The 27,910-nt window shown below is 37.7% G+C and overlaps 2 protein-coding genes across 2 annotated transcripts; one reads left to right on the forward strand and one right to left on the reverse strand.

The window, feature by feature from the left end:
- The first annotated feature begins 257 nt into the window (after positions 1–257).
- Positions 258–1,872, forward strand: pbdc1 (polysaccharide biosynthesis domain containing 1). The gene is made up of 6 exons (XM_079804371.1): positions 258–317; positions 733–798; positions 886–945; positions 1,032–1,172; positions 1,248–1,359; positions 1,450–1,872. The coding sequence occupies exons 1-6, from the start codon at positions 288–290 to the stop codon at positions 1,557–1,559; spliced, it is 519 nt and encodes a 172-aa protein (XP_079660497.1). The 5' UTR covers positions 258–287; the 3' UTR covers positions 1,560–1,872.
- A 2,795-nt stretch (positions 1,873–4,667) lies between these two features.
- Positions 4,668–27,880, reverse strand: xpo7 (exportin 7). The gene is made up of 28 exons (XM_079804821.1): positions 27,662–27,880; positions 22,852–22,998; positions 22,573–22,666; positions 22,326–22,492; positions 19,842–19,907; positions 19,607–19,711; positions 19,328–19,493; positions 18,530–18,603; positions 18,302–18,421; positions 16,421–16,567; positions 16,128–16,300; positions 15,838–16,031; positions 15,651–15,756; positions 14,422–14,557; positions 11,386–11,459; positions 11,200–11,280; positions 10,981–11,044; positions 10,689–10,797; positions 10,472–10,578; positions 10,215–10,303; positions 9,902–10,009; positions 8,301–8,383; positions 7,991–8,205; positions 7,769–7,907; positions 7,495–7,655; positions 7,147–7,245; positions 6,442–6,569; positions 4,668–4,901 (listed from the first exon to the last, which is right to left on the reverse strand). Exons 1-28 carry the CDS (start codon positions 27,677–27,679, stop codon positions 4,808–4,810), a joined length of 3,264 nt encoding a protein of 1,087 aa, XP_079660947.1. The 5' UTR covers positions 27,680–27,880; the 3' UTR covers positions 4,668–4,807.
- Between the last annotated feature and the right edge of the window lie 30 nt (positions 27,881–27,910).

Consider the following 27,910-nt stretch of genomic DNA (forward strand, 5'->3'; position numbering starts at 1 on the left):
AACAATATGAACTTACTTTTGTTGTAACGTATGACCGAGAGTTGTAACACAGCCTAACCACTAGAGGGCGCAGTGAAACCTCTATACGCCGTTTCATTTTTATACACCTATATAAACGTGTTTTCTTTGAATTATTTTACATTATTATTATTATTTTTCTAAAATAATTTTCACTGCAACAATACACCTGATCTGAACAGCAAACAAAAACAACAGAACGCATTTAAATCACATGACCTGCCGTCCTGACGTGTTTGTGTAGCTCATCCGGGGCAAAAGGCGTCAACATGGACACGGGGGATGTTCTTGCATCTCTGGTAGGAAACGACTTATTTTATCGTATCAACAAACACAACGCACTGCACAATAACGCGACAGGCAAAATTAGTATTTTATTGAACCGATGCGCTCAGTTAATGAATATTCACAACTGTTTACAGCCCATATTACTACATATATTAGTTAGCTTGCATGCTAACACGCATGGCATGAGCAAATGGCAACAAGAACCAAACAGATCAGGAATAAGAATTATTATCCTTAATAAAAAGTGACATGTAAAGTTATATTCATCCAGGTTTAAAATTCTTGGGTAGCTCTTTAGTAGTCTAAAATTGATATTGGCAGCGTCTCGTGTGTGCATTATTGGCACGAGTTTTACGTATGAGATGTATTAATGCAATGCAATGTTTCATTCTCCTCTGAATTTAATATTTCTGTTTTAATAAACAGGGGATAGAAGGAGCCACCGCGGCTGCGCATGCGCTCTCTCTTCCAGCAGAAGCGTATGGAAATGATGTGAGATGTTTTGATATCTGCACAATTTTAAATTTTCTATAAAGTATTATCTCTTCAAAACACTACCATTATTTTGTTTCCTATCAGGCCCAGTTGGAAGTAATGTGGGCTATGAAAGCCTACAATCACGCAGAAGTTTACTTTAATGTAAGTGAATGAATGAATGTTACAATCTATAATGCAATTTGGAACACTTGAATGTCCAGCTTGACTTACAGTCTCTTTCTCTACAGCTTATTTCCTCAGTTGAGCCGAAATTTCTAAAACTAACAAAATCAGACGAGCAGATATACACTAAATTCCGGGAAGCGTTTGCTGACCTCAGTCTTCAAGTTCTGGACCCGGATCTGCTGAAATCAGCAGAGGCTAAAGAGGTTTGTGACGTTGCGTGAGATGCGTTTCATTTTAGCCATTTCTCGTGTCAAGCTCGGTCTCAATTTTGTTTCCAGAAATGGAGGCCCTTTTGTAACCAGTTTGAAGGTGTTGTGGAGGACTTCAACTATGGCACATTATTACGTCTAGACTGTCAGAAGGACTACACGGAGGAGAACACAATATTTGGTATGCAGTGCCACACATGCACCCATTTCAGAAATAGATCAGTAAATGCACAAGGAAAAAGCCTAATTTTCTTCCCCATTTTCATTTCAGCTACCAGAATCCAGTTTTACGCCATTGAGATTGCCAGAAACAGAGAAGGCTATAATGACGTCGTCCACAATGCCAATTCAAAAACCAAACATAAAAAAGATGAGAGTTAATCACAACAGTGTATTATTTAAAGTGGCCTTCTTGGTGTAGTAGAGATCTTCACATCAACTTCAAAAGTGGAGAAATACGAAATCAATGTCCTACTAGTTTGTGTAAATGTATGTAAAAGTTGTTTTTTTCACTTGTACCTACAAGTCGGAAGGTGGATACAATTTAGTTGATTTTCCTGTAATGTCTCACCTTTTTTTTTGTAATAAATAATAAATTTCCCCTGAAGAAGTGCTGCTGTACTGTGTGAAAGCCATGAAGTTGCATTCACATTTCACTTTAATATAATGCAATTCTAAGTAAAACGGGATATTCAACAAAAGCAGGCCATTTATTACTGTGAAGTTACACACCTAAATTATTTTGTTTTGGAGTGCTATGTTCACCTTTGAGAACATCTTGATGCATCTTAACCCCTTAACTGTCACCACCCTTTTTGAGAATAGTCATGAAAATGCACTATCCAAACTTAAAAGGGCTGTAATTCAAGAATGCTTTAGACCCAAGTTTGGCCTTGTTTTAAAGAAGACACTCAGCAGATTATTGCTGAAGTGAAAGCATTTCAAAACATGAAACAATTATGGAAGTTTAAATTTACTGTAAATGAAAAATTCTGTACTAAATATATTTTTTAATATAAAATATATATTTTACAAAAAATGTTTTACTATAAAATCAAAGCCACATATCTAACCAAGTTGTGTTCCAAATTTGAAGTTATCACACAAATTGAAGTCCCAATAAGATTTAGTTTAGGCGCTATACCAAAAATAGCCACAGAGTGTCATCCACATTCCATTGATTGTTTTTTAAATGCATTTTCCTGTAAATTTCTGTCCAAGTATCACTTCCATCACAATTCAGTCACCAAATATGGAATCTCAAGACTCAGACCTTTCCGACGATATGCGTTTTGTCAAGATTAGAAAAGATTTTGATGATAAAGTACATTTTGTAATATGAAACATGAACCCGCCCACTAAAGGAGGAGCCCGCTCAAAGAATTTAGAGTACCGTTTCCATGGTAACATCTAATTTCAAAATGGTTTCCACAGGATGAATTTTGAGTTCGTAAGCTTTTGAATGATACCTAATTTATGATAATTTAATATGAAAAAGGCGATAAAAAAATAGCGGGACGGTGAGAGTTAAGGGGTTAATGACAACTTTCTTGCAATTTTGTCATTATTTGTCTTTTTTGCTCTAACCTTTACTTACTGCCACACTGAGGTTATTCTAATGAGTAAATTCAATCCACTAGAATATTGTTGAGCAGAGCATAACTAGAACAATAGATTATATTCACTGCAGACTACCATGAATTTGATTTACAGTTAATATTAAAAGGGCAGGTTCACCCAAAAATTTACATCTCACAGGGTTGCAACAACTTGTGGGTGAGTAAATGACCGAATTTTAATTTTTGGGTGAACAATGACCATGGGAACCTCTGGCGCTATTAAGAACAGACCATGTTGACTTTAAAAAGTCTGGTCATGATGTGGCGGTCACAAAATGTGCACATACTAGTACAAACCAATGATGTTTATTTTGCAGTCACAATGCTTACACTATATGTAGCAGACATCCAAACAAACAATCAAACAATTCAACCTTATCACTCAATGGACCCAACACACAGTCGCCAAAAAACACATTCACATCAGGGAACCAAGAAAAGAAAGTGAACATCCATGAGTGTTGGACATGGTTAAGAGATGAGCTAGTTCTTCACAAACAGTTAGCAGCAACATCTGTTGAGTAGCACAAGTTGCTAATATACTCCATTCACCTCTGTTTAAATCTACCATATTCTGATGCGTTTTCTGTCATTAAAAATAAAACTGGAATCCAGGGGGAGAAAAAAAACAAAAACAAACTTAAAGCTAGAGAAACTGTCGAGAGTGATCCTGTTGCAATGACTCGAGTACCAGGGTCTTTTTTTTGTGAAGGACACGGCTACATTCTACAGGCTTCACTACCGAAGAACGCCAGATCAACAATAAAGCCACGAGAGACTGGAAGTCTGTGAGATTAAAAAGCAAGGAAAACAGTTTGACGAAAGCTCAGAGAGCAACTTCACCACAACCAAGTCACTTTATCTAATCAAATCCACAGACGACATGATCAAACCCTTCAGAGACGAAAGGGAAAAGGTTACGCGTGCGTTCTCCTTTAACGGAGGTCTCAGAATTCATTTTTACACTAAAAATCGGTCGTTTTGGGACAGTTTCCAGGTCAGCGTGAGCAGAACTAAGAACATCCTCAGCAATGGAGGTGGTGGGGATGTCATGATGACCTTAAGGGGGAAGGTTGACGCAAGACAGACTTCTTCATGCCCAAGATTTTAGGGAAATGGCATCCCTCCTGAAAAAGTTAACGCAATGGGTTTTTGTGTATTTACAAATCTCCTGTTCTTGTTCTATCTAGTCAATTTGAAGAGTTGGGGGGGGGGGGGGTAATAAATGTACAACTTGTGACCCCTATAGGACTTTTCATCCCGCCCCCTTCGCGGACAGGTGTCTATTCCAGCACTCATGCCACAATCCCACATTGTCACCCGGATATAAACAACTCTCCATACAGACAAACCCGCACTAACTTACTAGACTGTAAAAAGTTTTCAATCACACTCATTATTTGTCTTAAATTGTAATAATTATAAACATTGTTGAAAATGTTATGAAAAAAAATGTACACTTTTTTTTTCCTTATGTGTTTCTATACAAGGCAGGCAAAAGCAGAGCACTATGTATACCAGCTCATCCTAACCCTTCCTCCCACGGACATGCTCTCAAACACACTCACTCTCACACACAGACACACACACACACGCACACACACAGAGACGGCCGCTTCCCATCATCCCTCAGAGCGATTCAGGTGTGCTGTCCACTCTAAAGTCCACACTGGTGCCATCCCACACCCCAAACCCATTCCCCAGCCATACCCTCTTCACTCTCTTTGGACTTTGAGCCCCAAATGACAAGAGAATGGTCAAAGAGAAGGACCTCTAGAAACTGGCTTTAAAATATGTATATATTTATATGTGTATATATATATTTATATATATATAAAAAAAGGGTGGGGGAGGAGATGTGAGGGGAGAGAGGTAATGGGTTTTTTTTTTTTAGGGACTGGGGAGCGGGAGGTGCAGGCTTGCGCAGTGGTGGTCCCCCGGCAGCCGGGCCAGGGGCGGGTGGGAGTACGGGGCGGGGCCGGACCACATGGCCTGGTGCTCTATGGAATGTCAGCTCATCATATCGTTGCTGTTTACCCCGTATGTGGAATTCTTCATGGAGTCATTGACTTCTCTTCTAAATACTGAAAGATTCTGTGTAAACCTGCAAAATGAAGGAACACATTTAAGTATACATGTATGTGTGTGTGTGTAATGACATCTAAAAAGAAAGTGCGAGTGTCGGCTTCATCTTTTAGCATGGCAAAATCAATTATAGATGAAAAATTATGTTGATACTCTCAACGCTTTAGTTTACGGATATAAGATAACAGTGTAGCAGTAACAGTGAAGCTTGTACAGCTGCCCCCTAATAGTCAACCAAACGTTAAACGATGAGAAGGCTTAGTCAACTAAATTTTAATGGTTGGTTGGTCACAGAAAAAAAAATCCAAATGGTGAAGTCACAGTCCAGACCGTTGACACGGCTGGTCCATGTGGTAATTACAGTATGTCAGGCAGGAAATCCAAATGTTTGTCTATCATTTATCGACCTCAAACAGCTTATCATTTGAAACTTTAGCCACTTTACATGGCCGCTCGCTCTAACGTAATCTAGATAAATGCGTACTATTATTAGGGGCAGAAGTGTTTGTGTGAAAGCTAAACTAGTACAGCGCTTACTGCATGACGTTTAACTTAACGTGCATTTCTCTCAAAAGGTGCATCCACTAAGCGTAGTCAACGTAGTCAACTTCATCTTTGCAGACAACACTGACTCAGAAAGCGCTAGTTTATAAAATTACATTCATAATCATTACTTTTGCCACTGCACTGAGGCAAGTTTTGTGTGTGCTTAAAGGGTTAGTTCACCCAAAAATGAAAATTCTGTCATTAATTACACACCCTCATGTCGTTCATCTTTGTTCATCTTCGGAACACAAATGAAGATTTTTTTGATGGGAGCTCTCGGACCCCTCCTATAGACAGCTGTTTAGTTAACACTTTCAAGGTCCAGAAAGGTAGATAACAATGTGACTCCAGTGGTTCAACCTTAATTTTATGAAGCGACGAGAATACTTTTTGTGTGCAAAAAAACAAACAAAAATAACGACTTTATTCAACAATTTCTTCACGTCTGTGTCAGTCTCCTACGCTGTTGATATTGGTCAGCTCCTGCGTCGGCATCACGCGCATGTGTCGTGGTGCTCATGTGAACAGCATCAGCCAATGGTAAGCTGGCGTGCTGGCGCAGCTCTGATGTAACTCGGAAGCACTGTACTGTATTTACTACATCAACAGTGTAGGAGACTGACACAGACGGGAAGAAATTATTGGATAAAGTCGTTATTTTTGTTTGTTTTTTGCGCACAAAAAGTATTCTCGTCGCTTCATAAAATTAACATTGAACCACTGGAGTCGCATGGACGATTTTTGAGTTTACTACCTTTCTGGGGCTTGAAAGTGTTAATTAAATAGCTGTCTATGGAGGGGTCAGAGAGCTCTTGGATTTCATCAAAAATATCTTAATTTGTGCTCAGATGATGAACGAAGGTCTTGCAGGTTTGGAACGACATGAAGGGCAGAATTTTTATTTTTGGGCGAACGAACCCTTTAATATACATTTTAAAGGATCTTTATTATGGTTTAGTATTTCTCTGTAAAATGAAATGCAAAACGAGATGAAAATCATGAAATCAAATGACCTGTCTCTGTTTTTCGTGAGCAAGTTTCGCTCAATGCCCTCCATGAGATTTTCAAAGCATAAGTGCATGGCTTGCTGCTTTTCTGGTGGTTGGCTGTTCACAATGCTGTTCCTCAAATCTGCAAAATACTACAAACACAATGCTCTGATCACAAATGGTGTTGCAGTGCAAATTAAAAGTTAAAAACAATAGTGTGACTATTAACAGACTGATGTCATATTTACATTACATTGTTTTTACACATGCAGACACTCATTTAAATGTTTAGGGTAAGGTATATATACATGTTATTCATACTGTTATTCATCAAGGATGCATTAAACCGATCAAAAGTGACATTTATAATGTTACAAAAGATTTCCATTTCAATCCTGAAAAATGTGTACTTTTTTGATTTTTCGAGCATCAAAATCAGCATATTAGAATGATTTCTGAAGGACCATGTGATACTGAAGAATTCAGGTTTGCATCACAGGAATAAATTATGTTTTAAAATATATTAAAACTTATCAAATAACATTGTGGCCTTGGTGAGTACAAGAGAGACTACTTTCAAAATACTTAAAACAAACCGTCTCCAAACTTTTTAACAGTAGTAACACACGCATAGATATATGCATACACGTTTTCAGAATCGGTGAAGAGAGAATCCCGAAGTATCAAAGAATTGATTTTTTCCCCCCACCCTCTGATCCACACACACACCTTCTCATTGAGCAGAATCAAGCCAAGCAGTGGCCGTGACATTGACCACTGATTCCTACAATCTTCAAAAATGATGATATTCAACACTGTGGACAGCATCTGGATAATAAGATTGTGAGAAATCTGTCAGATCAAATATCTCCAAAACACTTCAAAATGTCAAAAGTAAATGGATGCATGAGAGAAATATATTTTATACTAAACATAAATGGCTGTGAAAATCTCATTGCAAATTATGTTTTAACAGGACAAAAGACAATTCCTGAACACCAAATAATTTATGACGTAAACATGTTTTTTGTTTTTAGATGTCTTTCAAAGCCTCAGATGGCTACAGATGCAGCTCACCTGCTGGATCATCTCAGGGTGCTGCTGCATTATGTGAAGGAAGCGGTCACTCTCCTGGGCCATGGGCGCCGCTCTTTTCTTCGTGCTGCGTGATAGCTGCTTGAATAGATAAGTAACTATGTGATCCAGGCTTGAGCAGCAACCAGTGCATACCATTGTGTCTGTGAAGGGACAAACAGAAACAAGAGATCAGACTCATAGATTCACAAACACCTAGGCTCCATGATGGAACTGAAGGGGGAAAAAATCCAATGTTTGAAGAGAAGGTCCATACCAAGTGCAGTAAGCCCCTCTGATATGGAGGACAGGATGTACATGACCACATGAGGCTCCAGGCTGGCGATGAAGTTCATATGGTCTTGGGTTAGCACCTCCAGAAGAGAGTAGTAAGACTGACTAAGCTTTGGATAGTCCTGCAGGAAGAACAACCAACCAAAATCAACCAATCTGAATGCTGAAGGACACAATCCTGATACTGATGGCTGACGGCTCTTACCAGCAGGTCACTGTGAGGGATGGACAAGAGCAGCTTAATAAATGTCTGCAGGGCATTGTCCAAGGCATCGTCGCCATACAAACGGAAGACGCCGAAGTTGACATAGTTGCCGCTTAATACAGCTTTCAGCATGGAGAAACAAATAGAGATTCCCTTCAGTTTCAGTGCATAAACCTGATCTTTTGGCACCTCGCCCAGTGTCAGGATCCGATTCCCTTGAAGTGAAAAAAGACAAACAATTATTTAAGTTAGTGTACACCAAACCAGAGGAAGATCTCATTGAAATATGAAAACTGGGTCATTATTATACCATATGTTGTAATCATCTTGCTGGTCTCCCTGAACAGCAGGATTCCATTCGGTGACGACACATCAAACTGTAATCTCTGTGACCTTCATGTAAAAAACACACTTTAAGTCAGAGAACATGCATAACCTTCAAACACAGCTCTCAAGGACATGTGTAAGATGTAAAATATGTATACCCAGGCCCTAAAATGAACACTGATCAAGCGCAAAATGCGAGTAAAAATCGGTGTTGGCGAGTATATGAAACTGCGTCAATATGCAGTTGGCTGGTAAAATTTTTATGAATCCTAACAATCCTGCAATGTTGTGAGAACATGACCATGAACACTGCTCAGGACAGTTCACAGGCCAGTTCTACATTGTCACGAAAGTTAAAACTTTGCCAATTTAACTAGTCAAGCGCAAGAAGACCCAGAGGGGTAGTTCAACCAAAAATGAAAATTACCCTATGGTTTTAATCACCCTCAAGCCATCCAAGGTGTAATTGACATTCTTCTTTCAGACGAATACAATCGGAGTTATATTAAAAATGTCCTGGCTCTTCCAAGCATTATAATGGCAGTGAATGGCCATCCATCATTATAAAAGTAATCCACACGGCTCCGGGGGGTTAATATGCACTTTTTTGGGCTTCAAATGTTGGGCTGCCGTTCACTGCCATTATAATGCTTGAATTAGCCAGGACATTTTATTATGTAACTGATTGTATTTGTCTGAAAGAAGAATGTCAATTACACCTAGGATGGCTTGAGGGCGAGTAAACCATGGGGTAATTTTCATTTTTGAGTGAACTATCCCTTTAATGTTAATCAAAGAACAAAAGACAAAGAAAAATCACTCACTGCTCTTGACTGAATAAACCGGTTCCAAACCTGTATCAGTTTCTTTGTTCTGCTGAACACAAAACAAATATTTTGAAGAATGTTTGTAACCAAGCAGATAGAGCAACCATTGACTACCATAGTAGGGAAAAAAATACAATGGTAGTCAATGGTTGCTCCATCTGCTTTGTTAAAAAACATTCTTCAAAATATCTTATTTGGTGTATCTTATCAGAACAAAGAAACTCATACAGGTTTGGAACAACTTGAGGGTGAGTAAAGGATGATAGAATTTAAATTTTTGGGTGAACTATCCTTTAATAAGGATTAATCTATGTTTAATTTATACAGTGTTGACTAGGGGTGTCCAATCCTGCTCCTGGAGGGCCACAGTCATGCAGAGTTTAGCTCTTACTTGCCTCAACACCTGTCTGGAAGTTTCTAGTATGCCTAATAAGACCTTGATTAGCTGGTTCAGGTGTGTTTAATTGGGGTTGGAGCTAAACTTTGCAGGACAGTGGCCCTCGAGGACCGACTTTGGACACCCCTGGTGTAGACTATCCAGTGTTATTGTACATTTGATTACTTCATTAAATTTCTGTGCCTGGAAATTGTGAATTTTCACTGGCATCTAATTTTTTGGTGTCATAACTGCCTGCTTTGGCAAAAACTTGCCTGCTTTGCATGGCTGGTACATTTTTTTTTTTTATGACCTGTTCATTTACTTAAGTCACTGGCTATTGGCAGGTGTGGCAAAAGTTAGTTTAGGCTTTGTGCATACCTGTTGTGGACAAGCTCAGCCATGAGTTTGAGGACCGGTGTGGTGCAAGCAGGTACATGGTACCAGAGCTCTATTGCCCTCTGTAAGATGGGCATGTAAGTGGGGTAACTATGATCTGTTAAGGAACATATTAAAATTGGCATTCAATCTGAAATGTAGTTTGGACAAAGAGATTAGTTTTGTATCATTTTCTTAGTTTGTTTAAATTTGAATTGATTAAAATAGTTTTAAATGAAAAATTACGAAAAAAAAATATATAAACAACAAAGAAATACACAAATAATTACACATAAAATATATATTAAAAGGATACATCCAATCAAAGAGCATCATAAAGCTGGTCTTGGCATTGAAGGCAAAGGCAATTCCCCTTAGGTCTCTCACCAGTCCTACTAAAGTTCTCTAAAAGAAAGAAAGGAAAAAAGCAAAACATTTGTTCATCTCTTATGTCAAAACACTGAGGTACAGATGCATTATAAAGGTCACCAACAAAAAAAACAATAGGGTTTTTTGCAAATGCTGCACGTTACACTGAGAAGGTGCAGTATGATAAAGAATACGACATCTCACTTTTGCTTCTTGTTCATTGAAGGTGTTGGTGCTGAACATCTGAGCTACGGCTTCAAACGCAGCAGTGAGAGGAAGCATGAACTGTTCAAATTGGTCCTCATCCTCCCCTGTCAAAGACAGAACATAGTAAAAGATGTTCTTTTACACGACACTTGCATGCTTTAGTTCATACATATCTGATGATTTTAAATATGAACTATAATAGGTACACCCTTACCCAAATCTACCATAAGAAGTCTTCCCAAGGCTGTGTAGAAAGTGGTCCGACACCTCATATCACTAAGGTTGGCCTGATTGTTCACGCCCAAGAAAGAAAAGTGCTCACTCTGTCACATGGAAGAAAAACAAGACATTGTCAGCTTGTTACTGTAGAAACTATTTTAAGAATAGTTTAAAAAAAAATGTAAAATAGCTTTTAAAAGAAATTATTAATTTAAAAATTATATTACAGTTTTATTTATATTACAGTGACAAATAAAGCTGAGGTTCAGTTAAGAAAAAAACCGTACCGTATGGTTGTTTAGCATGAACTGGACAGCGCTGAGTTTCACTAGTTTTCTAACACTGCTGTACGTGACAATAATGTTAAGGAAACACACAAGAACATATTTACTGTCACAAACGCCACAGACTGTTCTATAGATTTACATTAAATAAACGTCCATCAACCTCAGTAACAACGCTGACACCTTTTAAAATTTAAACAAGCAAAATGTGTGTAAGGATATCCAATAGAGAGATCATTGAGGAGCTGTAGTGTCTTAGATGTGATTGGTTCACACTGTCCCCAGTACTTCAAGTTGGTAATTCTGCAATAAAACAAAACTCTTCATTAAAAATGCGTTTCAATTGTAATTCTTGTCAAAATAAGGTTTCCTATTAATAATATCCATCATTAGTTGACATATACTCACATTTTCCCAATGAAAACACTGAGTACCATGGTCTCATCATTCAGGCCAAGAACCTCTGATAGTCTCCGATACAACTAGGGATAAAACAAAAGTAGTATTATTTCATGTCATCTTGAATTCATCTTGAACAGGTGTTTTGCATTGTAGCTCTTACTAATATATCCTGCATTTTAAATGGAATGATGTATTAACCAATCAACACCCAAGATTGGAAGCATCCATTTTATAAAAGCATTTAGTATGTTAAACTACTGAAACAAAATAGGTTGGGAAATAAAGCCACGAGAAGCAAGCAACTGTGACAATTCACAGGGGGTTCTCACAAACCAATAATCTATATATGTGGTGAGAAAAGGGGGATAAAGCGGTTCAATTTAACTTACAAATGAAACACTTAATGTAACATTTAATGGCAAATACAGTATACATATTTTTCAAAAACATAAAATTACACGGCTAAAAATAAATTCTTGGAAGGAAAAAATCCTTTTAGTTGAGTCCTGATTATGGCCCAGTCCCAAATGGCACCCTTCCCTGAGTCTACACTTTGCAGCATGAGCTGTTGGGTAATAGTACACTGTGAAATCTGCATCTCTACAAACCAAATTAAGTGTGCCATTTGGGACACTATGCCCAATTCGCCATTAAATTTAATCCATCAAAATCCAATCAGACTTCATAAATTATTTTTGCACTGTTTAACAGTTATGAGGAGGATTAGTTGACTTTAAAATGAAAATTACCCCATGATTTACTCACCCTCAAGCCATCCATCCTAGGTGTACATGACTTTCTTCTTTCTGATGAACACAATCGGATTTATATTAGTAAATATCCAGACGCTTCCAAGCTTTATAATGGCACGAGTTTGAACCTCAAAAAAGTGCATCCATCCATCATAAACGTACTCTACACGGCTCCGGTGGGTTAATAAAGGCCTTCTGAAGCAAATCGACGGGTTTGTGTAAGAAAAATATCCATATTTAAATATGTATAAAGTAAAATATCTAGCCTCCGCCAGACCGCCTTCCATATTCATCTTGCGAAAAAAGCATAACTGGCATGACGTCAGACGCAGAGTAAGCGTATTGAATATGGAAGGTGGTCTGGCGGAAGCTAGATATTTTACCTTATTACATTTTAAATGTTTATATTAGTAATGGGAATAGATTTAAAAAAATTAACTAATGAATCAAATTTTTTTCTGTAATTAATCGCAAGTTTTTAATATTTTGATATTGTAATAATTTCATTTCAGTTACTCTCCAAATTAATGTAGAAAAAATTTAAAGACAGTATATTTTAAATATGTGTTGTAATGGCATCTTTTTATTATTACAGTATAACTGAAAGCTCCCAATTTCAAAATGTATTAGGCTTTAAAAAAACAACTTTTAATTTAAGTGAACTTAAAACTATTTTTTACATAAACCCATTATAATAAATGTCATTTTTTCCTGTGGCCTTCCCTGTTAGACATATACAGAAATGTAATAGTAATCAAACACCTTTCTTAACTGCATAAATAATAAATGAAATATAGATTAATCATCATTAAAGCTACAATTTTCTCTGTTCCCGTTGTTCTTTGATGAACATTAATGACAGGCATCATCAGTGCTCCTGTCACTTTAAGAACGGCCGCTGACGAACATGACGCGCATCTCATTTCCTCACAACTCTTTAAGTTCATTTAAGACGTTATTTAACTCATTTAAGACTCCTAATATGAGAATACTCAAAATTCTCTGTGTTGTTGTTATTGTTTTTTCAAGAGCAAAAGAGAACTCGATCTGAGCAGGAGACTGACGCGAGTCTGTCTGTGCGTCGAGTGTGTGTGTGTGTGTCAGTGTCCCTTGATTAGCTGACATGACATTGACATACAGCACGTTCTCTTGTGTCTTGTCGTGCTTGGAAGCATTTACATGAATAGGAGCGTGATCATGTAACGCTAGGCAAAAATGGATATAAAAACGGACGCTGCGTTATTTGCGTTAAATATTTTTAATGCGTTAAGCTGAAAAAATGTATTTGCCAGCCCTAGTTTATATTTAATTAATAAATTATAAAGTTTACATTTTTCTTTAAAAAAAACCCCCATTCATTTGATTCAGAAGGCTTTTATTAACACACCAGAGCCGTGTGGAGTACATTCATGATGGATGGATGCACTTTTTGGAGCTTCAAACTCATGGGCCCCATTCACTGCCATTTTAAAGCTTGGAAGCGTCAGGATATTTATTAATATAACTAAATGTGTTCATCAGAAAGAAGTCATATACACCTAGGATGGCTTGAAGGTGAGTAAATCATGGGGTAATTTTCATTTTAAAGTGAACTAATCTTTTAAGGCGTTTAATTCCAAGGTTAAGGACAACAGGCTAAAGCAGAACTAAACAGTTTTAAGGCCAATTCACACTGCGCCGACATATGCCGTCCAAAGCGGACAATCGGCAGATTACAGTACATCACTTCTCAAACATTCTCCGACCTGACAAGCAGTGATTCAACATGTTTGGCAAAAACAAGCTCGGACAGACGGCGACAGGATCCCACATTGATCCGACAAAACTCGACAAAGTGTCTGTTGCCGTCTGTCGGTGCAATGTGAATTGGCCTTTAGAGGAACAGCTAGTCTCTCTATGTGCACTTATCTTCTCTGTTCACAGTTTGGAATCTGAGCAACAAGAGAGAAAACTTCAGCTTTCTGGTTAGTTGAGACAGGAAACTTTCATCTCCAACAAAAAAAAAAACCTATTTGTTTTCAAACCTTCAAGTTCATTTAGAAAGCCAGACTTAAAAGAGTGAAACCACAATGAAGCATGCAGTAAAGCTGAATCGACTGTCTCTTTTCAAAGCCCAGACACAACACCATAGCAAAATTCAACCATTCTGAGAGTTCAAAAGCCAAACCTTGTGAAAGTTACAAGAGATCACTACTGGCTGATTTTTTGTTTTAGATTTTGTCTAAACAAACCACAGCTTGAAGTTTGTGCTCGTGCAAACAGACAAACTACAACTGTAATATAACTGTACCTTTGATGATTTTTGCACCTGGTCACCGATGTAGATTTTCCGAAACTGTTCGAAGAAACTGAGCATGGCTAACTCGAGCTTCTCATTTCCTGCTTGAGCCAGCCGCGAGTCTGTGAGGTTCATTAACTGCAAAACTCTGAAAATGACAAAAGATTAAGTTTATATTAAAGCAATTAACCATCTCAAGTGACTGTATAATAAAATGTCATTCTTTAGCAATTAGTCAAATAAATGTAATTAAGCACTAAAACCATAAATCAACAGGTTTTAATACAAGTGAAATTAGGAATCACATCATACATAAAACTTTAATCGATGCGTACGGTGGATTGCTGGAAGTTAGTTATTTTAGTCTATAAAGTTTTAAATATGAATTTTTCTTACACAAACCTATCACTTCAGTTCAGAAGGCCTTTATTAACCCCCCGGAGCTGTGTGGAGCAGTTATATGATGGATAGATGCACTTTTATGGACTTCATAAACGAGGCAACAATTCACTGGCATTATAATGCTTGAATTAGACAGGACTTTTTTAATATAACGCCGATTTTATTTGTCTGAAAGAAGAGTGTCATATACACCTAGGATGACTTAAGGGTGAGTAAATCATGGGCTAAATTTCATTTTTGGGTGAACTAACCGTTTAAGATCAAATACACGAATTACAAACATAGATATAACAAAGTTACAAATAAAGTAAGGTCTAACTGTAGTATATTCAGTTACAGACATGTAATAATTAGGCCTAAATGTTACAAGATGGACAAATTATTAAGTTCCTCTAGCAAAGTTTGTTGATTGAACAATTTCATATGAAGTTATCGTTACTTGAAAAAACGGTTGCATTTTTTGTTGTTGATAAGTCAACATATATTTGCCAACACATGGCACTCACAAACAGCCTATTTGGTGATGGCACAATGAACAACAGTGGAAAAATTCCGTCCCGGCTCTCTTGCCTCTATATTCTTGTATGTGGTGTGGTTAGATCAACTTTTCATTTTGTTTGACTTCCTTTATTTTCCTTGACAAAAGGGTGTCAGAAACAGAAAGTTCTGCCGCATTTCTGATTTTCTGTAAGCACCACCTACTGTCAAAGAATGATTTTGCATATTCATTAAGCCCATCTGTCTTTTTTATACATTGGTCTGAACAGACAAATTGCATGCGGAACTTCTATGCCAAACATTTGTCTTTGTGTGAACAGTCTTCAGTGCCAATTCCTCACCGACACACAAGCTCCCCATCCATGGCATCTTGCTCATCCGTGCTGGCGAAGGATACTCTTCCTCCAATGACTGCACCAATGATGTACACCAGCCACGTCAAACGACCTGGACAACACATTCATAACGTAAGGGTTGTATCATAGCGTATGTTTGTGCATCAAGAAAAGTGAGGTGTTTTAAGCTCACCCTCCTGCACTGCTATGTCCATTGTGCTGGAGTTGGTGGACTGCAGAAGCTCCTGGTATGACTGGGCCGACTGATCGAAGAGCTGGACCAGCAGGGCACAGGTCTTCTCATACTCGCACCGCCCGATAGTAGACAGCTGGTCTAGCTGCTGTTGCACCAAGCCGGCATCATCCAAGGGATCTTCAAGACCATCCCTGTATAGAATGGATATTGTACATAGAAAACATTACACATTTATGACATTCATGCTCATCGGACCTAACCGTGACTTCAGAGAGTGCTCACTCTACCTCAGAATGATGTGCACGGACTCTAGACGAGACGTGATGTAGGCCTTGGTCACCTCAGGGGTGTAGGTCTCAAGCATGTGGGGCTCCGTGGCCTTCACATAAGGGACAGATGCCGCCAAACGCTGCCACAGGCTCAGCAGATAGTGCACACTGTTGGGGGCAAACTCCCAGTGCTGGGACGCATCAAACTATTATCGGTCTTTGAAAAGCCAATATTTAAATATTCCATGGCTTCAAATTCATTAACAATCACAAATCAGATCTGTCTTTAGCATGCCAAATCTTTCACTCACCTGCAGACTAGTTACTGTGAAGTTAGCGATCAATCTTATGACCTCAGGGTAGTTCTCTACTTTAACCAGCTCTCCCAGTTGATAGTTACTCTTGAGCCGAGCCAGCAGTCGGCAGAACTCATGGTAGTTGTTTGGGTCCGACAAACTCTACAAAACAAAACATGACAAAAAACACAAAAATATTACTGTTACCCAAGCAACCATATACCAATTGCTGTGAAAAGACTTCACAATTCGCACACAAACAATCTCTCTCTCACTAATTCAAATAAATGCAATCTTACCACAATGCTTTATTTCTGGGTCTGATTTAAAGTGGGCAGAAGCTAGATCTAAAGACCCATAAACAAAATAACGAATGAAAATTAACCATCATTCTTACCCATCCAGTCTGCTTTAACTTGTCAACGCTGGCAAATGACCAATACTGCTACTCCCTATACACAGACACCTTCTACCAAGGTGGGGACCATCCGATCTGACCCTGCCCCCAACCACCGTCAGGCATCGAACACATGTTCAACGTGTTCTGAACGCGTCTGCTTAATACAGCATGAGCCGAACGAGAATCGCAGCACAAACTAGCAGCAGAAGTCAACGACTGTCAAGATGGCGGTGGAAGATTTGGTTTCAAAGTGAAATCCAAAAGTGCCTATTTAAGTGAGTTTGTCATTGTACGGTTTTGTTGTTGTGTATTTCATTAAAAATAATAGGCTAATGAACCCACCATTCAAGCAACCGCCCCTGAATTGGCACAAATACATTTTTTTTACTGTAAGTCATTTATGGCCGCACTGTCATTCACGGTGCGTGTCCACTGGCATGTTTTCAGTTAATTCCTATGGAAGCTCAACTTCCATTGGAATTCATTGAAAACACTCGCTTTGCTCCATGTGCATTCTACTTTAGGTTTAGAATTAGCGATTTTGTCACACGTCGTTTAACCGTGGGTTATTAGCATTTTATTACACGGCTCTGTGGAATACTTGATTCTGATTGGTCCATCGCATATTCCAGCGGTATGTTATTCCCAGATAAGAACTGCCAAAGTGAATAACACACCGCTCATCCGGGTACTACGAGTTGACCGGCATACTTATTTGCTTAACGTTTCACTCTGCTGTCGTTGACTGTCTGGCGCCATCTTGTGAGTGAAAAACACTTAACCACCACGGGTTACAATGGAAGACTTCAAGGGTTTCACGGCCGGAACTTTACTTTATAAAGTTTTAAATATGGATATTTTTCTTACACAAACGCATCGATTCGCTTCAGAAGGCCTTTTTTAACCCCTCAGAGCCGTGTGGAGCACGTTATTTGACGGACAGCAGCAATTTTTTAGGGACTTCAAAAACAGAGCTACAACTACTGCTATTCTAAAGCTTGGATTAGCCAGGACTTTTGTTATATAGAACTCAGATTTTCGTCTGAAAGAAGAATGTCATATACATCTAGGATGACTTGAGGGTGAGTAAATCATGGGCTAATTTTCATTTTTGAGTGAACTATCCCTTTCAGCATTAATTACAACATATATGGTAAAAACAAATCTTTTCAGCAGTAGATAAAGGCTTAAAGCAGTTTGGAACAGTTTTTCTTCGTGGAAGCTTTGCGTAAGAGCTATTAAAATATTTAAACTCAAGACAATATTTTGTGTTTAATTTACTTGAGACAAGTAGCCGTGTAATAAGCGGGATAATGTACATCCAGCTGGTTATCGCAAAATAAACCTCCGCAACGCGTCGGGGTCCTGATCACTCTGTCAGGGTTTATTCTGCGATAACAACCGGCTGCATGTACATAATCCCTTGGATAACACATAACTAATATTACAATGTATTTATAAAGACACATCGACAAATATAAAGATGGACAGCATACTTGAGGGTTCTCCAATATTCTCTTCACACCATCTACTAAATGGGAGAGGAACTTTGCTCTCTCTGCGTTGTTGAAGAGAGACCTCCGGACAGATGCTATTTGGACTAGACAAGACAAAACCTGAAAGACAAACAGTTCACATAATTAGAGGAAGAGTCTAACAGTATCTATGGGGCAAAGGCTTTGTTTATCTTCACATGCATATCATGCTGTTTATCTGACACTCACCAAGGGAGAGAGCGAGGGAGGTATGGAATGATACAAATCAAAAAACAGCTGCAAGGTTGAGGAATCCAAAAAGGCTGCAGATGAGAGGAAAAAGGACAAAAATATGCATGAATTAAACACAAATGCCTCTTTTTATACTAAGTGTGCACACTGCTATTCAAAAGTTTGGGGATGGTCACATATTTTCATGTTTTTGAAAGAAGTCTCATGCTCACCAGAGCTGCATTCATTTAATCAAAAAAGTAAAAACGGCAATATTGCTAAAAATAACTTTCATATTTTAATATTAAAATATGTAATTTATTCCTGTGATCATATTTAGAGTCACATGATCCTTCAGAAATCATTATAATATTCTGATTTGATGCTCAAGAAAGATTTATTATTATTATCATCAATGTGAAAACTGTTGTGCTGCTTGATATTTTTGTGGAAAGCGTGATTTTTTTTTTGATTAACAAAAAGTTCAAAAGAACAGCTTATTTGTTTGCATTATAAATGTCTTTACTTTCACTTTTGATCAATTTAATATCCTTACTGAAAAAAAGTATTCATTTCTTTAACAAAAATCTTTCTGATCCCAAACTTTTGAATAGTAGTGTATATCCTAAAATATGTCAACTATGAATAATCATTTTGAAATGTTGGTTAGCCAGAGATAACAAATCATTTGCATACTGAAGTCTTAAAAGGTAAAAAAAAGCATCTAAATAAGATACTCTAAAGACAGACACTTGAAACAAGTACTGTGACACAGTTGCACCATTTCACTGTTTGCCAAAAAAAATGGAAGATCACCTGATCTCCAGCTGGTGGGGATCTGGACAGTGCACAGATCATCTGAGGACTCATCGGTGGATGTACCGATGAAATCAAAATTGAGGCAATTGTGGGCCAGTTTGAGTAGCTGCATGAGCAGCCCGTGCTGGCTCTCATCGTTTAGATTCAAGTTCTTCCCAGATGCCTGCAGAACAATGCAGTCCTTTACACAATGTTCAAGCATACTGGTTTAGAAGTTGTAAAGGAGTATATACAGATACATGGTGCCGTCTATGAGACATTAAGCATTAGTCTCACCTGCTTGAGGAGGTTGCAGGAGAGGGTGAAGATATCAAACAAAGAGGAATCTCGAAATGATGATGCAATCTTCCTGTGTTTTGTAAGTGGATGTGATGAGTCTGCCTGGGGAAACAGAAGATTCAAGGAATCAGTAATTGATCTTTAATGTATTGATCCCAAACACACAGCAAAAAAATCCAATCACTGAGGAAAGACTAAATGAAGACATACTGCTGTGAGCAGAGAAACTTACTTGGTTAATCTCATTGGTTAACTGGGAAAGAATTGTGACTCCTATGATGCAGTGTTCAACACTATCCTGAAAGCGTTAAAAAATAGCATGTTAATATTTTAAACCAAGCAAACCTTCATAACTTCTGAAAATTAGTCAAATTGAACTTAATAATAATTTTTATCATTGGCCTTTAAAGGAACACTCAACTTCTTTGGAAAATAGGCTCATTTTCCAACTCCACTAGAGTTAAACAGTTGAGTTTTACCGTTTTCAAATCCATTCAGCCGATCTCTGGTTCTGGCGGTAGCACTTTTAGCATAGCTTAGCATAGATCATTGAATCTGATTAGACCGTTAGCCATCTCGCTATAAACTGACCAAAGAGTTTCGATATTTTTCCTATTTAAAACTTGACTCTTCTGTAGTTACATCGTGTACTAAGACCGATGGAAAATGAAAAGTTGCGTTTTTCTATGCCAATATGGCTAGGAACTATACTCTCATTCCTGCATAATAATCAAGGAACATTGCTGCCGTACCATGGGTGCAGCGGCACAATGATATTACGCAGCGCCTGGAAATAGTCCCCAGCACGCTCTCTCTGCAAGCAGGTTGTCACGTGTGATATGTTGACGGAAGTTAGCCTATTTTCAGGCGCTACCTAATATCATTCAGCCGCTGCACTCATGGTACAGCACATGTTCCTTGATTACTACATTATTTCCTTGATAGCTCCTAGCCATATCGGCCTGGAAAAACGCAACTTTTCATTTTCCGTCGGTCTTAGTACACGACTTAACTACAGAAGAGTCAAGTTTTAAATAGGAAAAATATCGAAAGTCTTTGGTCATTTTTTTGAGCGAGATGCTAACGGTCTAATCAGATTCAATGATCTATGCTAAGCTATGCTAAAAGTGCTACCGTCAGACCCGGAGATCGGCTGAATGGATTCGAAAACAGTAAAACTCAACTGTTTAATTCTAGGGGAGTTGGAAAATGAGCCTATTTTCCAAAAAAGGGGAGTGTTCCTTTAAACACGCAATTTAATAATTTATGAAAGAGTGAATGACAAACACTTCCCATGAGTCAACTTGCCCCCTATTCGGACGGGATTCGTTTTACAAGGTTAGATGGAGTAATGTAATTTCACCAAAGGACGTCTGTAATATTAATGGCCAATTCGCACGGGATAAGAAATCTCAGTAAAACTAGCAGAAGTGGGAGGGGTAACTCGATTTACGCACTGCTGTCACCTCCCTGTTGTCATGTGAGTGTAAAGTTGTTTCCTGATATCACGTGCGCAAACACAATCTATATAACCTATATAACATTAAGGTCCGGTTGAAAGATTTATTAATTAAATTCTGATTGGATTCTGTTGGTAATTGGACCTTACCTAAAGCTAAAAGAAATGTCATGCCTCTGACAAGTGCTTTCAACTTTTTTTATTATATCAGAATGGCAAGCAGAAAACACCTGAGGTTTGCCACAGACTTGTCCCACCGCCTAGAACGCAACTGAATGCTTTTTCAAGCGCCTCCATATTTGAAAAATCGCTTAAAACTATTTTTTTTCCTGAACATTTACGTACATATTTACAGTGGGTCTATTCGCGCTAACTGGATTTGTATTACCTGATGTAATTTTCCCGGACCTATTTACAGAAGGTAAAAGTCGCCGTAATATTTACTGACATTGTCCGAAATGACTACTGAGATCTGGTAATAATTACTTTACCCCACCTCTCCATGTTAAACCAATCTCGTCCAAATAGGGCTTTAGCTTTAGTGATGCACTGGAATGAAAATCTTATCTTAATTAAACAAACTGGGTCATAAAGCAAAACCAAGATGTGATTTGCATTAGCATTTAAATCATGTCATTCACTGAGTGCGCACTACTAGGAAACATAAATACCAACTGCAATTGTTTCTGAATTTTCACGACAAAATGTTTCTATAGACTGCTGTGGTTGTTTTGCAGTTACGTTTAAAAGTCCTCATTCACGTAACGGGAGTAGAGCAAATTGAGTAATTCTCTAATAAATCTTTTTTTTTAATGGAAATCGTTGCATTTAACTTGCATTTTAATGTAACAGTTTACATAAGAATTGTTTTAGGAACGATTTACATAAATACATTTTTCGTGTTTCATGAATGAGGACAAATGTCCTCGCAAAATTCAAGGTGACAATTGCATCAAACATGATATTGTCCATAAATCTCGAAGACATCTTTCATATATTTTGAACACCATTAAATCCTAAGAAACATATATATTTTCACGTGGATGTTGTTTTCTCACCTTATCAATGTTTGTTAAAGTTGTTTCATTTAAAATAGGCAACTATTCAGACGAGCATCAAAAATGGCACTTTCAATCAAAAATATTTGTGCACTCCTAGTTAAAGGTGTAACAGCAAAAGGTAAAGAAATATTTCCAAAATATATAATTATGAATTTAAGAATATCTTTTCTAATAGTACTACATAATTCATGCCTACCTGTAGGAATCTTGTCACATCGACTATGACATTCCTGAAGACGTAATCTTCCTTTTGGCAGTCGAACCAGCCAAGCTTGGTGATTCTGGCATAGAGCTGGATCAGGGCTTGTGTCACAAAGGCAGCAAGCTTTGGCCGGGTCGCCAGATAATTGAGAACATAATTTCCTGCGGAACCAATGTGACATTTATTTCAAAATGTTGTCTGTTAAAGGTTTTTCAGGTCTCGGTTGATCTTATAAACTTACGAATGTCAATGCGCTGCTCCAGGGGAAGTGGGTTGCTTGTACGAGACACCAACTTGGAGAGACACGTTGCAGCCAACAACTGCGAGTACGAGGACTGTGAAGATTTTACAAATACACTGTCAAGTAAGCAATCCGCAATTCGGGAAAACCTAACCAAACACTTTTAAATAGTTGCTTAACTCAAACTAATGGAGGAAGAACTAGGATTTTTTGAGAACATTGCTGTCAGATCATTCAGACATCCTGTTCTTCACAGCTTTCAAAAAGTTTAATTCTTACACTTCCTCTTTCCAGCAACAACTGGCATTTACTCAGGCAGTCCGGACTGTTGGTGAACTCCACCAGAGCTTTCTCAGCCTGTAGACGTGTGGTGGTGTCTGTGGTCTCATATAGCTGCTTGCACAGGATCTCTAGCTGGGCTAGGCTCTGAAAAAGAGACCCACATGAGTTTAGTGGCAGCAAAAAAAAAAAAAAACAGGATATTTGTGAGATGAACCAATCCTGGTATTCTTGAAGGTTTCCAAGAAATTACTAAGCCAGTTCTGTTTTTTTTCATAAGTTGAATACGGTAGGCGGTCTGGCAGATGCTAGATAATTTACTTTATTAACCCCACCAGAGCCGTGTGGAGTACTTTTATAATGGATGGATGCACTTTTGAGAGCTTCAAATTTTGGGCTGCCATTCACTGCCATTATTCTGCTAGGGCATTTTTTAATATATAACTCTGATTGTATTCGTCTGAAAGAAGAATGTAATATACACCTAGGATGGCTTGAAGGTGAGTAAATCATATGGTAATTTTCATTTTTGGGTGAACTATCCCTTTAATAAGGATGTAAAAATATATCACGTCACAATATCGCAATACAAAAATTCAACAATATATATCATGGATAGTGACAATCAGTATTGTGTATAGTTCACCCAAAATGAAAATTACTGTGTGAGAAATGTTTTTTTTGTGTGTCAGTATGTATAATAATGCAATGGGGGTATTTTTGGGGGTTTGTGGGTAATGCCAAATGTCTTATGTTACCAGTAAAAAGTGTCCTACATTATTTTAAATATATCTAGTCAGTGACAGAGTGCAAGCATATTCGTCTAAGATAATTCTGTATTTTCAGCTTAAGAATCATGAATATTTTCATTCTGGTGCCAACATTTTCCTGTGCATTGGGTTACTACTAGCATCAAGTCCAAGCCTTTTAAACATTTAAACAGTTAACCTTTTACCATATGTCTTTGAGTATCGTATCGTGAGTTCAGGAGTATCGAATCGTGACACGAGGTTATCGTTACACCCCTATCATTTCACCACTAGGGTTGGTACTACCGTTCACATTTTAACCGGTATCGGTACCCAACAGTACCTTTTTTCAGTACTTTAAGGATATTTACATCAATAACTGTAAAGAACCTGTAAATCATTTATAGAAGTGTTATTGACATTATGCCAGAGCTGCCCGCCATTGTCTGTGATGTTTGTATACTGTAATATTTACTAGTAAATAGTAGGCTACTAGGTACTTAATTTAATTAATAAAAACAACCATATTATTATTTCATTTTAATTTAATTTCTATGAAAAGATTTTCCACAAATTATGTGTTATGTTTTTTTCTGATAATCAAATGAAGACATAAGACATTATTTTAATTTATCTTTTAATTTGATTAAACTTTTTTTGTCAAACAAATTGTTGCACAACTGAGCTTTATATGGTTAGAATTAAAACATGAAGAAAAATGTGTATTTATTACTTAAAAAAATAAAGTTAATAATTTATTATCACATTAATGTTAGTATTATTATTACACTGAGACGTATCTAAATTCAACTGTACAATAGTAATGTATTTTGTCAAGTCAAGCCAAACTTTTATTTTGACGGGTTGCTGTGAAGATCTTTGAGTTTCTGTGTTTATGACATGACGGTTGTTTTTCTCAAATGAAACAGTAAAATGCTCATAAAGTGAATCTCAGTGGCTCTGGAGATGACGTTCATGTCCTCGTATGAGATGGCAGAGATGGAAACATGCGACCTCACGCGCGATTCTGAATGAGAGTGTGTGAGGTAAACCGGGCGTCTACGGCATTCATTCGCACAGAGACACGCAGGATTCGTATTTAAATAGTCTTTTTGCGATTTAATATTCACAGACACTCGTCTATATCACCAGATGCGTTCTAAGGTACCAAATTTGGAACCGATTGATTTAATGTGAATCAGTACTCGGTGGTACCAGCGTAATTCGGTCGGTGCCCTTAAAAGTACAGAGTTCGGTACCCAACCCTATTCACCACATCAACTATTTTCTTCAACAAAAAAAAAATTTAAACTCAAATCTCTTCTGAGATAAGCATATTTTTAATTTCTGCATTAAAATCTACTTGATACTTTTGGGGAAAAAAAAGGAAAAAAAAAAAAGTCCTGATATGATAAAAAAAAGAAGTATTTTCACATAATCTTTGTAAAAAAACAAAACCATTGTACATTTTTACACTACTCCACATGCTTAGAACACGAATAGCACATCTCCTCAAGACCGCAACAAAAGACACGATTTTAAGTAGTCAAATGCTAAAGATGCCAAGTCTTAAAATCTTAAAGCAGAGGTCAGAGAGCGTCAGTATTTTCTTGTACTATCACAACAACAAACAGCGGGTTTATGAAAAACCAGACACTTATGTTCCATTAAGCAAATTAATGCGCACGCAGCCATCACATCTACAAGTTATTGTTCTAGGTCACTGAGGGAGTATCTGGTTCATGCATGCATTCATGAAAGACTATATGGTGATTGGAGAAAAAGTCAGTAATACACTTTGGTAATAATACATAGAGGAGAATGGACGAGCTAACTCGTGTTGTGCAGCAACAAGCCTCTGACTCTAAACAGTCCTTTGTTCCCTTGTGGAGCATAACTAACTATACAAAATCAGCATCAGCAGAAAAACAGCAGATGCAACAAATGCACAGTCTCAACGAAAAAGTTAATGTTTATTATGCCAAAAAAATTCTGAACTCAGTAACCTAGTTATTTCAAAAACATTTTGCGCTTAAAAGTTAAATGAAGTTAAATAAGTCAAGTGTAATACTGCAAATACGCTTTAAAAGATTAAATATTCACACTTTCTTGTGCATTTCACAACTTTAAGTTAGTATTTCGTGGCATGCCCATGTACATGCTTGATGCAACCTGCTGATAACCGAATCAAGATACTCTAAAAGCACAGGGAGGACCCTTAAAAGATACAAGAAAATGCATTTGCATCCTAAAAGATAAAAGAAACATTTGTATTTGCAAGGAACTGCACAGACAAGATAAGACAACTCTACTGCAAATACTTATATACTCATATTTAATGTTTACACCATACTTGAATGACGCAGGGTTATTTTACATTTTACTATTAAAGTTTCCACTCTTGAAATTGAATGTTAAAAGCCAGAAATACTGCTGAGTCATATCAACTCACTGGCTTCACAACATATCCTTTGAAAATTATGTAAACATACATATATTGAAGTATTAGTTGATTGGTTTGTGTATAAAACAAGTGTTACACTACCAAGAATGTGATCGGCAACACTCAAATGGCCTGTAAGACATAGGGCTGCTCTGATGGTAATTAATAATCTATTACTGCAAATGGAATGGCTTCTTTACCACCTACAGTGTAACAGGACGCACGTCAACACTGGAAAGCTCATGTTTACTGTTGCCTGTGCAAATGAGAGTCAGGTTAACAACTGCATCGTCCCCCACTTCATTAAGTTTCATGGGAATAAGCAGTTATTCAACACTGTGTTTAACCTCAAGACCTCCTTAACCTTTGACCTCAAATATGACCCGTCTTGTCATTTGTCTTGAGTAGCTTGTTTACAAGATGACACATGACAAGCAGTGTATGAAAACATGGTAATCCCAAAAATGCTGTATAGGTATGGAGATATTAGGGACCGTATTGAGCCTGTCAAAATTAGTTTAGAAGAAAAAGTGTTTCTTTAAATTATGAGCAGCTTTTATCTGTCAATAACACCTGCAATTGTTTCAAACTGGCCTCATTTGACCCTGTCTTAAATAATATCATGATAGTCATTGAAATTGTATATGAATATCATGTTTTTCGTTCCAATCTAATTCAATTGAATAAAACATCTCGAAGCATTTATAAACAAAATAAAGTATTAAATATTATGCATAATGTACTGAACATTTTCAAAAAGGATATTTCTGGTTAGCTACATTTACATCATCCAATAATGGCAGTTATTCCGCGGAGTCATTTAACTCTTGTCAACCGCTACAGGTGAAGAAAATATTATATCTATTTGTAAGACTTTAATAAAATTAATAATAATACAAATAAAAAATAAACATTGCTTCAACTCGCGAAGGACGCTAACGTGTCTATAATTTTCAATAAAAACTCATTTCTGGTCGGGCTTTTGGTTTGACGAGGCGGCGCGCGGGAGAATCTCATGAGTTAGCACACGAGCTACAGGCTAACAGCGCGAGAGCTCAGCAAACTAGACACATTTGCGTCCAGCAATAACAGAATGACAGATAACCGAGTGCAAACACGCTTTTGGGCTTACCGAGAGGCTTTTCTCTTGGGAAAAGGCTTGCTGAGCGAGAGTTACTATCGCTTGTGTATACAAGGCCAGTGTATTCATTGCATTGCAAGCGGTTGGATGAGGGATGATGCCTTGTTTACAATGTAAAACATCACTGTGGCTATAGAGTTACATGTAGTGTAATATAAACGATCTCTCGGGATCTACCGATCTCTGCTGCTTAAGATAAAAGTCTTTGCATCTTGCTTCAAAACAACTTTCACACAACTAGCAGAGTTGTGTGTTAGGCTGGACTACAGAGTTAAAATCAACATGATGACAGGCCACAAGTCAACACTTGATAATCGCATCCAAAAAAGCATGCGAGTCAACCTGTCCCGCCGCGCGACGCATGCATTTAAAAACAAACACGTACACATCGCCGAAATAAGCCTCGGGATCTAGCATTGGACTGCAGTGGATCACAATACATTAATTTAATAATAGCAAACAAAATCATTTACTTACCTGCACATGATCCGCCATTTTGCTCCATTCATGCTCCTCTCACTCCCCCTGACAATGAGCATGCGCGCATCTGCCCACAATCACTGGAACATTTACGCAATTGACGCAGACAGTGATAAAGCCAGATGTTCGTTCGAGGCTTCGTGAATACCGTTACGGCAGCCCTCCACCGCTGAAACTAACGCAGAAAAGAGCCTTTGTTTACATGCTTCTTAAAGTGAAACTGCGAATTCAGATATTAGAGGTCAC

Source organism: Gobio gobio, assembly GCF_949357685.1.
Source record: "Gobio gobio genome assembly, chromosome: 22".
In the NCBI taxonomy this organism is placed as follows: Eukaryota; Metazoa; Chordata; class Actinopteri; order Cypriniformes; family Gobionidae; genus Gobio; species Gobio gobio.

What these genes read in the sequence shown, in the direction of transcription:
- pbdc1 (XM_079804371.1), top strand. Translation starts at nt 288, where the DNA reads ATGGACACGGGGGATGTTCTTGCATCTCTG. An exon ending in ACGCAGAAGTTTACTTTAAT is followed by an intron (nt 946 to 1,031) that starts GTAAGTGAATGA and finishes CTTTCTCTACAG; the next exon opens with CTTATTTCCTCAGTTGAGCC. An exon ending in GGAGGAGAACACAATATTTG is followed by an intron (nt 1,360 to 1,449) that starts GTATGCAGTGCC and finishes TTTTCATTTCAG; the next exon opens with CTACCAGAATCCAGTTTTAC.
- xpo7 (XM_079804821.1), bottom strand. An exon ending in TCATGCTAAACAACCATACG is followed by an intron (nt 10,798 to 10,980) that starts GTACGGTTTTTT and finishes TCCATGTGACAG; the next exon opens with AGTGAGCACTTTTCTTTCTT. An exon ending in GCTGAGCTTGTCCACAACAG is followed by an intron (nt 8,384 to 9,901) that starts GTATGCACAAAG and finishes TTTTACATGAAG; the next exon opens with GTCACAGAGATTACAGTTTG.